The 15,000-nt window shown below is 41.6% G+C and overlaps 1 protein-coding gene and 1 long non-coding RNA gene across 3 annotated transcripts in view; one reads left to right on the forward strand and one right to left on the reverse strand.

Annotated features, from left to right (window-relative positions):
• The window catches only part of adcy7 (adenylate cyclase 7), a 65,419-nt gene that overhangs the window by 34,501 nt on the left and 15,918 nt on the right, over nt 1-15,000 (reverse strand). For both annotated transcript variants that reach the window (XM_060859600.1, XM_060859599.1), the window contains exon 2: nt 768-1,254. In XM_060859600.1, the coding sequence (XP_060715583.1) occupies nt 768-932 (165 nt within the window). In that variant the 5' untranslated portion in view covers nt 933-1,254. The remainder of the gene's footprint in view (nt 1-767; nt 1,255-15,000) is intronic.
• The window catches only part of LOC132838796 (uncharacterized), a 3,036-nt gene continuing 2,011 nt past the window's right edge, over nt 13,976-15,000 (forward strand). The window contains exon 1 of the long non-coding RNA XR_009647664.1: nt 13,976-14,029. This is a non-coding gene — a long non-coding RNA (uncharacterized LOC132838796). The remainder of the gene's footprint in view (nt 14,030-15,000) is intronic.

The following is a 15,000-nucleotide window of genomic DNA, read 5'->3' on the forward strand; positions in this document are numbered from 1 at the left end:
ATGACATTTTGATGATGGTGTGATGGCAGTGTGATGATGTTGTGATGGCGGTGTGATGATGGTGTGATGGCGGTGTGATGATGGTGAGATGGCGGTGTGATGACATTTTGATGATGGTGTGATGGCAGTGTGATGATGGTGTGATGACGGTGTGATGCCGGTGTGACGCCGGTGTGAAGGCATTTTGATGGCGGTGTGATGGCGGTGTGATGATGGTGTGATGGCAGTGTGATGATGGTGTGATGACGGTGTGATGCCGGTGTGACGGCGGTGTGATGGCGGTGTGATGGCGGTGTGATGGCAGTGTGATGGCGGTGTGATGGCGGTGTGATAACAGCTTTCACAGAAAGTCATTACCATATGTGTCTTCTATGGTAGGAGTTTAAAAGAAGAATCCTCTGCTTGTGATGTCACCAATTCAAGCAAACCTCCTGGAAGGACTGACTTGTGAACAGTGTTTACTCTCACAGTTCTGTTAACCTGATCCATCAGTAATAAGTACAGGTGATGAGAGATGACAGTAAAGTAATACCATGACGTTCGAAGGAATTTCTGTGATACGCGATGCATCATGGAACGCAATATACAGCTTTGTAAACAATTTTGTAGCAATATAAATAAAAAACGTGATACCATGATGTACCACTTAAAAAAATAAATTAAGAATAAAAGGACGAGTCAAATAAAAACCAGAGAATATTTGTGTAATTATATGCGTACGTACGTACAGTATGTTTGTGTGTGTTAGTGTTTTGTGTAGATCTTACCAGGTGCAGGCTGAAAAAGATCACCAGCAGTGTAGCACACGTGAGCAAGCTCAGTCCGAGCAGCAAAACCAGAGGCTGATACTGGCTGATGCAGGAGAACTTCCTGTAAAGCGCTTCCTGTTTCAGCTTCTGCTCATTTAGTAAGTACTTCCCTTTCGCAGGCATCCTGGCCAATCACAGCGCAGCAAAAACCAAAACTCGGTTCAGCACAACGGCTCTATGCGAATGCAGCCATAGAAACTGCGTGTGTGTGTGTCTATGAAGTTCCACTGCAAAACACACAAGTTTTTTCTCCTGACTGAGTCATTCTGTCAGACACCACATGCTCTTCGGTCCTCTTTACTACACGATCGTTCTCGTCTTCCTCATGGATGAACGGAGAGATTCGAGTGCGGCGGCAGCTCCATGGCGGGAACGTTAACAGGACGAGGAGCGTCAGGACGGTCGTCACGGATACCTCCAACACTCAAGGAAAGAAAAGAAAATCCTGAAAGATGAAAAGGACAATGAATTACTGTACTGACAGACAGACAGAGAGCGAGGAGGTCTTTTCTTATTTTGTGAGCGCTTGCTTTTGTCTGAAGGCCATAAAACTTTCCAATCCATCTGCGACCAGTGTCTCTCTCTCTCTCTGTCTCTCTCTCTGTCTCTCTCCCTCTCTCCATCTCTCCGTCTCTCTCTCTTCTCCCTCTCTCTCTCTCTGTTTCTCTCTCTTTCTCTGTCTCTCTCTCTGTCTCTCTCTCTGTCTCTCTCTCTCTCAGTCTCTCTCTCTCTCTTTGTCTCTCTCTCTCTTTGTCTCTCTCTTTGTCTCTCTCTTTCTCTTTGTCTCTCTTTCTCTTTGTCTCTCTCTCTCTTCTCCCTCTCTCTCTGTCCCTCTCCTCTCTCTCTCTCTCTCTCCCCCTCTCTCCCTCTCTCCATCTCTCTCTCTTCTCCCTCTCTCTCTCTCTGTTTCTCTCTCTCTCTCTGTTTCTCTCTCTTTCTCTGTCTCTCTCTTTCTCTGTCTCTCTCTCTCTCTCAGTCTCTCTCTCAGTCTCTCTCTCAGTCTCTCTCTCTCTGTTTCTCTCTCTCTGTCTCTCTCTCTCTCTCTTTGTCTCTCTCTTTCTCTTTGTCTCTCTCTCTTCTCCCTCTCTCTCTGTCCCTCTCTCGCTCCTCTCTCGCTCCTCTCTCGCTCCTCTCTCTCTCCTCTCTCTCTCCGTCCCTCTCTCTGTCCCGCTCTCTGTCCCGCTCTCTGTCCCGCTCTCTGTCCCTCTCTCTGTCTCTCTTCCTCTCTGTCTCTCTCTCTCTCTTCCTCTCTGTCTCTCTCTCTTCCTCTCTGTCTCTCTCTTCTCCCTCTCTCAGTTTCTCTTTCTCTCTTTCTCTCTGTCCCGCTCTCTCTCCTCTCTCTCTTCGCTCTCTCTCGCTCTCTCTTCTCTCTCTCTCTCTCTCGCTCTCTCTCGCTCTCTCTCTCGCTCTCTCTCTCGCTCTCTCTCTCTCACGCTGTTAAAAGCTCACAAAAACCAGAGTAATAAAAAATGAAAAGTATTTACACCATAAAACAATTATCCTGAGTGGAAAATTCTTAACTCCAAACTTTTCCCTGCGAGTCATTTAACAATTAGCCTCTGTGTTGTTTTCACTGTTCATGACATTTATAGCACATTAACAACAATATAAACAATATAAAAGCAAAAGTTTTTTTTTTGGTTTAAGGAAACATTAAAAAAACATTTATTAAAAAAAGATGAACTTCTGGCTTTTATTTGTATAAAATACACAGTGGATTTAATAGTAAAATATTTTCCCCTCAATCACTTCAAGATTTCTTCTAATAACGATCAGGCTTCATGTTATATATCATTTCTCAAAAATATAGAAAAAGAGTTAAAATGACCAAATATATATATATATAAAAATATAAATATAAATATAAATATAAATATAAATATATATTCAATGTCACTCGGACTACAGGAACATTACTGCTACATTCACTGCTTGCTAACATTTTTATACTGATCATGAAAAACAAGTGCAAATGTAAACAAGAGAAAGACGAGAAAAATCTCTCCCTCTCTTTCCCACTCATACTACTCTCTCTCTCTCTCTCTGTCCTCTTTTCTGTCTCCCTTACTCTCACAGTCTCCCTCTCTCTTTCCCTGTCCCCCTTTCTATCTCCCTCTCTCTCACATTCTCTCTCTCTCTTTCTCTTTCCCTGACCCCCTTTCTCTCTCCCGCTCTCTCACATTCACTCTCTCTCTCTCTTTCTCTTTCCCTGTCCCCCTTTCTCTCTCCCGCTCTCTCACATTCACTCTCTCCCTCTCTCCTTCACTGTCCCTTTTCTCTCTCCCTCTCTCTCACATTCACTCTCTCTCTTTCTTTCTTTCTTTCCCTGTCCCCCTTTCTCTCCCCCTCTCTCTTTCTCTCTTTCCCTGTCCCCCTTTCTCTCTCCCTCTCTCTTTCCCTGTCCCACTTTCTCTCTCCCTCTCTCTCACATTCACTCTCTCTCTTTCTTTCTTTCTTTCTTTCCCTGTCCCACTTTCTCTCTCCCTCTCTTTCCCTGTCCCCCTTTCTCTTTCTCTCTTTCCCTGTCCCCCTCTCTCCCCCTCTCTCTTTCTTTTTTCCCTGTCTCCCTTTCTCTCTCCGCCTCTCTCACATTCACCCTCTCTCTTTCTCTCTGTCACCCTTTGTCTTACAGTTACCTCCTTCTCTGTGTGTGTGTCTGTGGTGTGTGTGTGTGTGTGTGTGTGTGTATGTGGTGTGTGTGTGTGTGTGTGTGTGTGTCTGTGGTGTGTGTGTGTGGCCACATCAGCACAAAGACAGAAAGTCCCTCAATGAGGCTCAGTAAAGGGAAGCTGCACCTGCTGGAAAAAAGAAACACGGACACAAAAAAAAGTCAGTTCAGTCCACACAGATGACGGGCTGCCATTTTCCTCAAACAGGGAGAAACTTCGAGTATTCCTTCAATAAGGCTTCGATTTAAGAAGCAGGCCAAAATCCAATCTAAATCTAATCAGCACGCCATCGAACAGGTTGGATTATGTTTGCTTTTAATTACATGCAGGTGTACACAAGACGGAGGTCTCGCACGTCCTGCGGTCATCCGAAGCGTCGCTTGTGCACTCTCATAAATAAAAAATAAAAAAAAAGATGTGGCTTTGCCTAAATGACAAGCAGGACATCTTGATAAAGGGCACTACAACACAAAGTCTGTGTGCAGAGACAACAAAAGCTGCTCATCATTAGAGCGGAGTGATTAACTTCATCACAAGGCCATGTTTCCATGACTGGATGAGCACGGTCAACAAGATGAAATTAAATATATATATAGATAGGGAAAGGTTCAAAGGTCTTTCACAGATTACTAGATGCAGATGCAGATCATGGGCCAAGTTTATACAGTACATATTCAGTACTCTTGTACATTTCTCTTTAAAGAAGACGCTGAGACAGGAAGCTCGATGACATCAGCGGTCTGAGGAAATAATAGCAGGGATGTGGAGAGACAAAGGCCTAACCTTAAAGAACCAGACAGACAACTCTGTAAAATCTGCAAAAACATCTATAAAAGCAGGAGAGAGAAAGAGAGAGAGAGAGAGAGCGAGAGCACGAGAAAGAGAGAGAGAGAGAGCGAGAGAGAGAGCACGAGAAAGTGAGAGAGAACAGGAGAGAGAGAGAGAGAGCACACGAGAGAGAGAGCACATACGAGAGAACAAGAGAGAGAAAATTATTATTTTTTATTTTGACTATTAAAATCTACAAAAACGTGAATAAAGAGAAATTGAGAAAGAGGACATAGAAGCAAGAGACAGAAAGATGCAGATGGACAGATGGGGACAAAAGGAAAGAGAGAGAGAAAGAGAGAGAGTAAGAGAGAGAGAAAGATTTTTGAGAGATTGAGATTTTCCAGTTGATTTTAACAACATGCGCTGTGTGGGTGGGAGAGAGAGAGACATGAAGAGAGAGCGAGAGAGAAAGAGCGAGCGAGTGAGAGAGAGAGAGAGATAGAGAGAGTGAGAGAGAGAGAGAGAGAGAGAAAGAGAGAGAGAGAGAGAGCAGTGTAGAGCTGAATAGCGGAACTGCAAGGCTTTGTATAAATGGCCTTTCTAGCTGAATGCAAAGCAATCAAACCATCAGGAGAAACAGATAAAGGGGAAAAAAACGGATCCTGGCTCAAGTTTACTACCTTCACTGAATCACTGAATCACTCGACTCTAATGCTAGCTCACATCCATGTGTTTTTATGGCCAATAAACACACGTTTGCTGAAGAATTCCTCGGAACCGTGGTTCGATTGCACATTTCCACGTTTGCAAAACGATCAGCATGTCATAATGCAGGAATAACCTGGAAGATGGAGCTGATCTCCTATTAAATGTTGTGAACTAATTACACATCTCCAGCCAATGAAAGTGTTAAAGCTCATGAGCACCGACGTGTCCCCTCATCCACCTGTAAGCATGTAGCTTCTACACGGCATCGGTTCACATTGTACGTGTTTGGCACGAGGTTAAAAGAGGGGTTTAGAATGACGACAACCCGGGATCAAGCACAGTTTCAGTGATATAACGCGTTAGAGATGAAGAGAACTGAATTCATTTAAAATGAGATCATCTAATGAGAATTCATACAGGTAAAGCTCAAAATATCATTAACATTTTTATTGATTGTATGTGTATGTCTTTGAGAACTCGGTGAGAACTCGGTGAGAACTCGATGAGAACTCGGTGAGAACTCGGTAAGCAATGTCACTCGTGTTTAAAAAGAAAAAGGAACTAAGAGCCAAACCCCTCTGGTGATTTGTGAAAAACAAACGCGACCCACATACAGAGCTATTATACTTATTGTTATACTGTAAATCCTTCACAATCTGTGTTCTGAGTGACTACCACTGGAAGATCTCCCTGCCCACACACACACACACATACTCATACACACACACATACTCATACACACACACATACACACACACACACACACACACACACACACACACACACACACACACACACACACACACACACACACACACACACACACACACACACATACATACATACATACACATACACACACACACACACATACATATACACACACACACACACACACACACGAATGGGTGGATGGATGGATGGATGGATGGATGGATGGATGGATGGATGGGAAAGAAAGAAAGAAAGAAAGAAAGAAAGAAAGAAAGAAAGAAAGAAAGAAAGAAAGAAAAACACAGACACTTGGACAAAAAGGAAGGAAGAAAAGGATGGGAGAGAGGAAGGAAGGAAGGAAGGAAGGAAGGAAGGAAGGGGAATGGATTTATTGGAGAGAGAGAGAGAGAGAAAGCAAGAAAGAAAGAAAGAAAGCAAGAAAGCAAGAAAGAAAGAAAGAGACACTTGGACAAAAAGGAAGGAAGAAAAGGATGGGAGCGAGGAAGGAAGGTGAATGGATTTATTAAAGAGAGAGAGAGAGAAACAGCAAGAAAGCAAGCAAGAAAGAAAGAAAGCAAGAAAGGAAGTGCTGGCTGATCGTAAACATCCTAACACCTTCACTATCTCCTGATCTCACACACAAATATTCAGATTCTCTAAAAAAAAACGTGGAGAAATCAATTTTGAGTACGTATGTGTGTGTGTGTGTGTGTGTGTGTGTGTGTGTGTGTGTGTGTGTGTGTGTATAAGCAGCTCGGTCTGTATGGATGATATGAAACAGTAAGAATGAGAACAACAGAAGGACAAATGGTAAAATGAGGGTGTAAAGGTGGAGTACGCAGCGTCTCTCAGCAATAAGTACAAACCGTATCCCACCCACACACTTTCTCCACCACAGCACAGCAGCCATGGGCCACATCTGTGAGTGGAGTTGTGTAACCACGCAGGGCAAGAGCAGAGCCAACATGGCCGCCGAGCAGCACAGTGGGAAATATTTAGGCACAGAAAACGTGAGACGCATTTACACACACACACACACAAAGTTTTTATTTATTATGTTTACATTTGGAAAGAGAAGGAAGGAAGGAAGGAAGATTATAAGTGAGTGTAACAGCAACAGTAACTGGGAAGGGAAGAATTGGGAGGGTGGGATGGATAAGAAAGAAAGAAAGAAAGAAAGAAGGAAAGAAGGAAAGAAAGAAAGAAAGAAAGAAAGAAGGAAAGAAGGAAAGAAAGAAAGAAAGAAAGAAAGAAAGAAAGATTATAAGCGAGTGTAACAGCAACAGTAACTGATACTCAGAATTAGTGACTAGAGATTTTCTTTCCAAACAACATTGTGTGAAATTTCCAGCTCTAAAAAATGCAGCTGTTCACAGCAGTAATGAACTTCAGCTTGACTGACAGATTAAACAGCGTGTGGTGAAGATACAGAGTCGGATTCGGACGACCACTGGAGTAATAACGCAGCCTGGGGAGTGTAATAAAGTGCAAGTGTTTACTCGTCGACACACAGGACCATCTGCTCCGTGTCATTATGGTTAAAACAGACAGAGTTTGTGCCAAAACGAACAGGGTTATCGTTACGACAGCAGCCGATTAATTATACCGAAAACGAACGCTTTATAATCTACTGCTACAACCTTCTAGATCATCAGACTGTATACGATCACATCAAAAAACATAACAATGATGAATGATTTAGAGAGAGAGAGAGAGAGAGAGAGAGAGAGAGAGAGAGAGAGAGAGAGAGACAGAGAGATTATATATCTCTATATTATATTAAATAAGCTCATTATAAATTTTAAGTTTTATACACATACACTCACTATCTCACACAGTCTCTCACACACAGTCTCTCACACACAGTCTCTCACACACAGTCTCTCACACACAGTCTCTCACACACAGTCTCTCACACACAGTCTCTCACACACAGTCTCTCACACACAGTCTCTCACACACAGTCTCTCACAGACAGTCACACACACACAGTCACACACTCACACACACTCACACTCTTACACAGACTCACACACACACTCACACACAGACTCAGACACACACACTCACACACTCACACACACAATCATGCACACACAAACGTGAGTACAGAACTCATGGCTCATTGTTATACTTTAAATATCAGCCATTCTAAAAAATTTAAGAGTGTAACCTGTAACTCATCTGCGTGTGTGTGTGTGTGTGTGTGTGTAAGATGACTCCAAAGACTCATTTTATCATTACAGACTGTCATCAGCAATTAGATGACTCACCTGCAGTAGTGTGTGTGTGCGTGTGTGTGTGTGTGTGTGTGTGTGTGTGTGTGGTCACTACTGACTGCAGTCTATTAAAATATGGTCAAGCTTTCCATGGTTAATTATTTTATAATAATAATAATAATAATAATAATAATAATAATAATAATAATAATAATAATGCATTTTATTTCATGGCGCCTTTCAGAACACCCAAAGTCACCTTACAAGCAATATACAGGTCACTGCATAAGACAAAACACATAAACAAACAGCATATACATATAAAGTGCATTTAAGTCTCAATAAAACATGTTATAAGAAAGCCTGTATTAAAAGATAAGTCTTAAGACGCGTTTTAAAAGTCAACAAGCACTCGCTATTGCGAACATCGAGGGGAAGAGAATTCCATAGGCGGATTCAACTAGTAAGTTGAATCCGAGGTACCACAAGAGAAATTGAAGATGAAGATCTGAGTGCGCGTGAAGGAGTGTAAACCTGGAGAAGTTGAGTAAGGTATTGTGGTGCAAGATTATGAAGTGCCTTATAAGTGAGTAGCAGGTTTTTAAACCGAACTCTATATTTTACTGGAAGCCAATGCAATTGATGGACCGGAGATCAGTATAAGGTGTTCTAGAGAGAACACGAGCTGCAGAATTCTGAACCAGTTGAAGCTTATGTAGCAATATGGAGGGAACACCTGTAAGAAGAGCGTTGCAGTAGTCTATACGTGAAGTGACTAGTGCGTGAATGAGAAATGCAGTATTATTATTTGAAAGAAAGGGACGGAGACGATTAATGTTGCGCAAACGGAAGTATGCAATCCGTGTTATTTTATTAATTTGAGCTTTAAAAGATAGTGTGCTATCCAAGATGACACCCAAACTTTTAACCTGAGAGGAAACTCTATATTTTACTGGATATATTTTACAGCTTTCTTCATATCTGGTAAAATGTGTTAGTTAGGGAACAAGAGTAAATGTAAGGTCTGGTCATTTAAATAAATAAACACACAAACAAATAAATAAACAAACAAATGAATAAATAAATCTGTACTGCTCTGGCTGTTTTGTTAAACCAACAGAATTGCAAGCAGCTCAACAGAATATATGATTCTTTTGATAAATAAAATTTTCTACGAGGCACCAATTTTCCCTCCATACTAATGTTGATGTTTTTATTTTTTATTATTTTTTTTTTATAATTGCAATAAATAAATAATTTTAACAATTTGTTCCAAGAAAAGATCTCTCTTTTAACTTGTTCTTAAAGTTCTAAATACTCTCATTTTAAGTGTAATGGTATTAATGTATAATTGCGTTATTGTATAGAATCACGATTTAATGTCTTACTTAATCCTAGAGAACTTTTGTGCGTCTTCCTCTTAGTGAATCTCGTTCTCTCTCGAATCTCTAAACGCTTAACGCTGAACCCTGAGACGTGAGCAGAAGAGTTACATAACTTTTACAGCTAACCCACAACTTACATAACTTTGCAACTCTGTCACAACACAAACTTGTGCAAAGTATTTACAGAAACTGCCTTCAGTCTCCGTTTAGCTTAAATACAAATATAATGAGGATGAGGCTGCTGTAGAGCTGCACTTATGACACCGTGTTGGAGGTTCTGGATCGTGTGTAAAGATATGTCTTGGAGTTGGAAAATTTCATATATTTACACTTTTTTTTATTCTCACCTCTTTTCCACACACCCATCATTATTATCATTATTATTATTTTTTATAATAAAAAATATTATTATTAATATTATTATAAATTATTAATTATTATTATAAAAAATAAAAATAATTAAAAATAAAATAAAAACAAGGACGCTGGTTTGGACAGAGCAAATGGACCAACAAGTCAGGACTTCACTTACTCTTACTTCTCTCTCTCTCTCTCTCTCTCTCTCTCTGTGTGTGTCTCCCTCTCTCTCTCTGTTTCTCTCTCCCCCTCTCTCTCTCTCTTTCTCTCTCTCTCTGTCTCTCACTCTCTCTGTCTCTCACTCTCTCTGTTTCTCTCTCTCCCTCTCTCTGTCTCTTTTTTCTCTCTCTATCGGTCTCCCCCCCTCTCTCTGTGTCTCTCCCTCTCTGTTTCTCTCTCTCTCCCTCTCCCTCTCTCTCTGTCTGTCTCTCCCTCTCTCTCTCTGTCTGTCTGTCTGTCTGTCTGTCTCTCCCTCTCCCTCTCTCTCTGTCTCTCCCTCTCTCTCACACACACACACACACATCTGTCACTCTTCTCTCTTTCCACACTCCTCTCTCCTGTTGCTCTGATCTCAAAGCACTCCTTGTACATGTAGCTCAGTGCCCCAGTGTTCAATTACGCTGGTTCAGCTATGTGTGTGTGAGAGTGTGTGTGTGTGTGAGAGAGAGTGTGTGTGTGTGTGTGAGTGGACACCGGGCAAGTATGTGTGCCCTAGTTCTTTTACACACGTTTCTGTCACCGTAGCTATGAGCAGTGGAATGCGCTACAAAAGACAGAGTTTAAAGCATTACGCAATAAAGATATGCTCGCCTGTTTGGACACCTACACACACGCATGCTCACACACGCAAACACACACGCTATCCCTCAAACACACAGACACACTACCAGGAGTGTATTCAATTTTAAAGGGCAAAAGCCAGCAACAAAGGTCGTCCTTTACTTTTCTCTATTTACTGAACTGAAGTTTGTTGTACTTAGAGACAGAGACGTTCTTATATAAAGCACTTATATAAATCTTATATGATTTTTTTCCTGATAGATGTCCTGATGTCGTCCTGATAGATATTAAAAGATTCCAGGTTCAGTGTGTGTATAGGAAGGCAAATGAAGGGTAGGAAAAGACAGGTTATGAATGGGCATTGAAGGATAGGGTAAGGCTTGGTACGTTAGGGGAAGGGGAGGGAACGACAGGGTAGGGAAGGGTAGGTTAGGGAAGGAAGGGTTGTGAGGGAGTAGGAAAAAAGTATTGAAAAAAAAAGGAAGAAATAAAGATATTTTTACTGTTTCATAATGCTTTTTTAATTAAAAATGGTGGTCAATAAAAAAAGAAACTGTTACTTACAGTCTAAAGAAAGAAAGGGAAAAGGAAGAAAAAACGAAACAGAAAATTAAAATAGAAAGACAAGCTTGGTGAGTACATCAATTGAATGCTCTTCCAATTCATAAGTTTTTTCCTCCCTCCCTCCCTCTCTCCCTCCCTCCCTCTTTCTCTTTCCCAAACACACACTAACAAAACCATTCAAAAGTCTTTAACCTTGAAATATGCACCACACACACTTTGCTTACAACTTTACGCGTGTGTCTGCATGTGTGTGTGTGTGTGCGTGCAATGAGAGAGATGTGGAGTTTGTGTGTGCGAGTGTGTGTGTGTGTGTGAGATGTGGAGTTTGTGTGTGTGTGTGTGTGTGTGTGTGTGTGTGCGTGCAGTGAGAGAGATGTGGAGTTTGTGTGTGAGTGTGTGTGTGTGTATGTGTGTGTGTGTGTGTGTGTGTGTGTGTGTGTGAGATGTGGAGAGATGTGGAGTTTGTGTGTGAATGTGTGTGCACGTGAAAGAGATGTGGAGTTTGTGTGTGAGTGTGTGTGTGTGTGTGTGTGCGCGTGAGAGAGATGTGGAGTTTGTGTGTGTGTGTGTGTGCTTGTGTGTGTGTGTGTGTGTGTGAGATGTGGAGAGATGTGGAGAGATGTGGAGTTTGTGTGTGTGTGTGTGTGTGTGTGTGTGTGTGTGTGCGTGTGTGTGTGTGTGTGCGCGTGAGAGAGATGTGGAGTTTGTGTGTGAGTGTGTGTGTGTGTGTGCGCGTGAGAGAGATGTGGAGTTTGTGTGTGTGTGTGTGTGCTTGTGTGTGTGTGTGTGTGTGTGTGTGTGAGAGATGTGGAGAGATGTGGAGTTTGTGTGTGTGTGTGTGTGTGCGCGTGAGAGAGATGTGGAGTTTGTGTGTGAGTGTGAAGGCTGTTGGTTGATTATTAGCTGAGCTGTAATGACAGTGCAGTCACAGATCGTTACTCATCCTCCTTTTAAGACGCACACACGCAGGCTTTTCTTGAATAGATAGCGTAGATTTACACACACACACACACACACACACACACACACACACACACACACACACACACAACATCACATCAGAACTCAAATTAACATACTGAAAGGACAGACTAATGGACATTTTGCATTTCACTAAACAAGTAAAACAAACGCCTCCATCTACCTCTGCACCTGTTATACAGATACAACACAGAAGAAAATCGTTGCCGTAATCTCACACTAGGCTCAGCTAATGACTCCGATGAAGTGTGTCCTTTCCTGTACTTTTTAAAACAGTAGGCTGCTACCTGCTCACGGCGAGACATCACCTGAAAAACACACGCTCGCATGCTAAATAGCTGTCAATCATGAAAAAACCTTTGCAATGCAACATCTCAGGAATGTGTGATAGGTTTTTTATGGCTTGTTTTTTGTTTTATACCATTTGTGCTTCTTGGAGCCATCTTTGTCTTTTGTGTAATAAATACTACAGTAGGAAATACAGTGAAGAATTGTTATGATGTTAAAGGTGGGGTCTCCGTTGTTTGAAAGCCAATGTTGACATTTGAAATCACCAAAACAAACACGCCCCTAACCCAAATGGGTCCCACCCCTGTATCGATAGCTCCGCCCACACATACATACGTAACCCAGGCAACAAATGGAAAGAAACGTGTCTTTATCATAGCTGAAGTGAAGAACGATACGATTGTAGATAAACAAACAAGCAAAAATGACACACAAGCATAATCATGTAAAGGACAAAGGCATTTATTAGTTCTGTGTAACAAAGCAAAACCAACGTTACTCACCTATCGAGAAGGAAAAAAGCGCCTCGGCGTCTTAAGTAAAGTTGGTCACATATTCACAGATTGGAGTTTCCCGAGTCAATAACTCCTGAGCTAAACACTGTTACTACACAAAACACGGTTGTAGCTGCGTCTCTACATTACTACGATAGAAAAGAGGTGTTATTTGTGTAGTAACAGTGTTTAGCTCAGGAGTTATTGACTCAGGAAACTCCAATCTGTGAATATGTGACCAACTTCCTGCTCCTTCAGTTCTCTCCAGCGCTGGAAAGCTGATCCTATATTAACACGTCCTACTTCTTACCTTATCGTAAGCCTTTCTTCTCTTTCTTTCTTTGTTTTTATTCTCCATGTCAATGTTAAAACCGCTTTCTGCTAATGACACACATGCGCACTGAACACTCTCTCCGCCCATATTGACAAGACACGCCCCTTTCTGCTCATTGGCTACACGTTAGTTTTGTTTTTGTTTTGTTTGTCGTCCCGACTCAGTTTTCTGAAGCATTTCTCAAACAACGGAGACCCCACCTTAAAATGTTGGGATCTGTTAAAATTGTGTCACAGAATAGAATAACACTGTTATATGGCCTATGTTCTACTTTCTGGGACGAAAAGTTGAGCCGATCAGCCCGAGCCTCTGCTTTATACTTTTCATACTGTTCATATAACTGCAGCCTAAACCATAAAACCAATTATAGAACCGATTACTAACAGGAAATAAGTCATCGAGACTCTTACTTGGTTTGGGTAAAAGAAAAAAAAGAAAACAAAACATTGCGCTGTAGTTCGATTGGCCGTTATTTTCATCCCGACTTTCGAGTCACGAAGGGTTTACACCCTTGGAAAGAAAAAACGATGCCGTCACAATCAATTCGGTACTGACCGCGGCCTCCAATTTAGATTCCTGCGTCATTATGCCCGAGGTACGCTCACGCGCTGCACGATATGAAACGCTCAGAGAAGTCGAGTGTTGCCTGATTGTTACTGGAACTAACTAGAACAAAACTCACTAAAGCACCGGTGATAAATGACCTTTAATATAACTGACAGATTACTATTATGAGATTTTGTACGTTAATTATTACGATGTTCTCCAGAGCAGTAAACGACGGATCATTCTTAACTATGGACGTGTTCATAAAGGCGGTGATTAAAATGGGTGTGTTAGAGCAGAGTGCTACAAAAGCTGTGTGCGCGTGTGTGTGTGTGTCTGTGTGTGTGTGTGTGTGTGTGTGAGAGAGAGAGACAAGGTATGAGCCGACGTGTACAGACAGGACATTTCAGGTGAGTCCTTGGTGTGTATCTTGGTGTGTGTGTGTGTGTGTGCATGAGCAGTTTTGCAATAGAAACCACATAATGCTTTTGTGTTATACGTGTTAAGCGTATTAAAGATGACGGAAATCTAAATGAGCATTTTTCTCAATTCTGTCGTCTCCATGTCTGGCCAAATGGGGTTCGGTACTGGGAGTTTGCGTGGTTTTGGCAGGCATCGAGTGACGACTGATGTTCATGACGAAGTCCCTTTTCTACTTTTAGGGTATTAAAGTCACTAATTTGTTGTTGGTACAAAACTTATGGCGCTTATTCAACCACAGACAATAAAAATCTTCTGTTTTTTTTTTTGTTTTTTTTTTGCTGTGCCGTCTCATAATAACTCTACGTTCGTTTTAGATCCGGCCCGTTTGTGCTAGCAGGAAAATATCTTTTCAATTGAGACACGACGCTTCTGTAATTTGCTCTGGATACAAATAAAAAATAATAACCTTTTTTGTATTGAAAAATAATTTATTTTACTTTGGAGGCAAATTGACGTCTAGCAACCGATTCCAGTATGCGTTTCTCTTAGTGCTGATGTTTTCATCCAACTTTTTCAATTCACCAAGCAACGCTTCAAGAACATATTTCTTTTGAGTCTACAGAAACTCGAGATGTATGCGGAAGAAGGCTGAAAGTATCTGACACCCGTCTCCGAGCAACCCGAGATCAGACCTCACTTTCTGCTGTGTGTCATTTCGCAGATGAACAAACTGGGCAGAAATGTTGAGAAATAAATTCGTCTTTACTGTATGATGTTGTGATGCTCGCAAATGCCATTTTAATCAGTCTAAGTTGATCTTTTTGGTGAATCTGATAATGATCCTGATGGTAAACTGGTCTTACTGCTGAAGATAACCTGCTCTATTTTATTCTGAAGCTTGGTTTGTTCGTTGGTTTATGGTTGCTTACTTTCAGAATGCATGCGTTACACGGGTCTG

This window comes from Tachysurus vachellii, chromosome 23, assembly GCF_030014155.1.
Source record: "Tachysurus vachellii isolate PV-2020 chromosome 23, HZAU_Pvac_v1, whole genome shotgun sequence".
In the NCBI taxonomy this organism is placed as follows: Eukaryota; Metazoa; Chordata; class Actinopteri; order Siluriformes; family Bagridae; genus Tachysurus; species Tachysurus vachellii.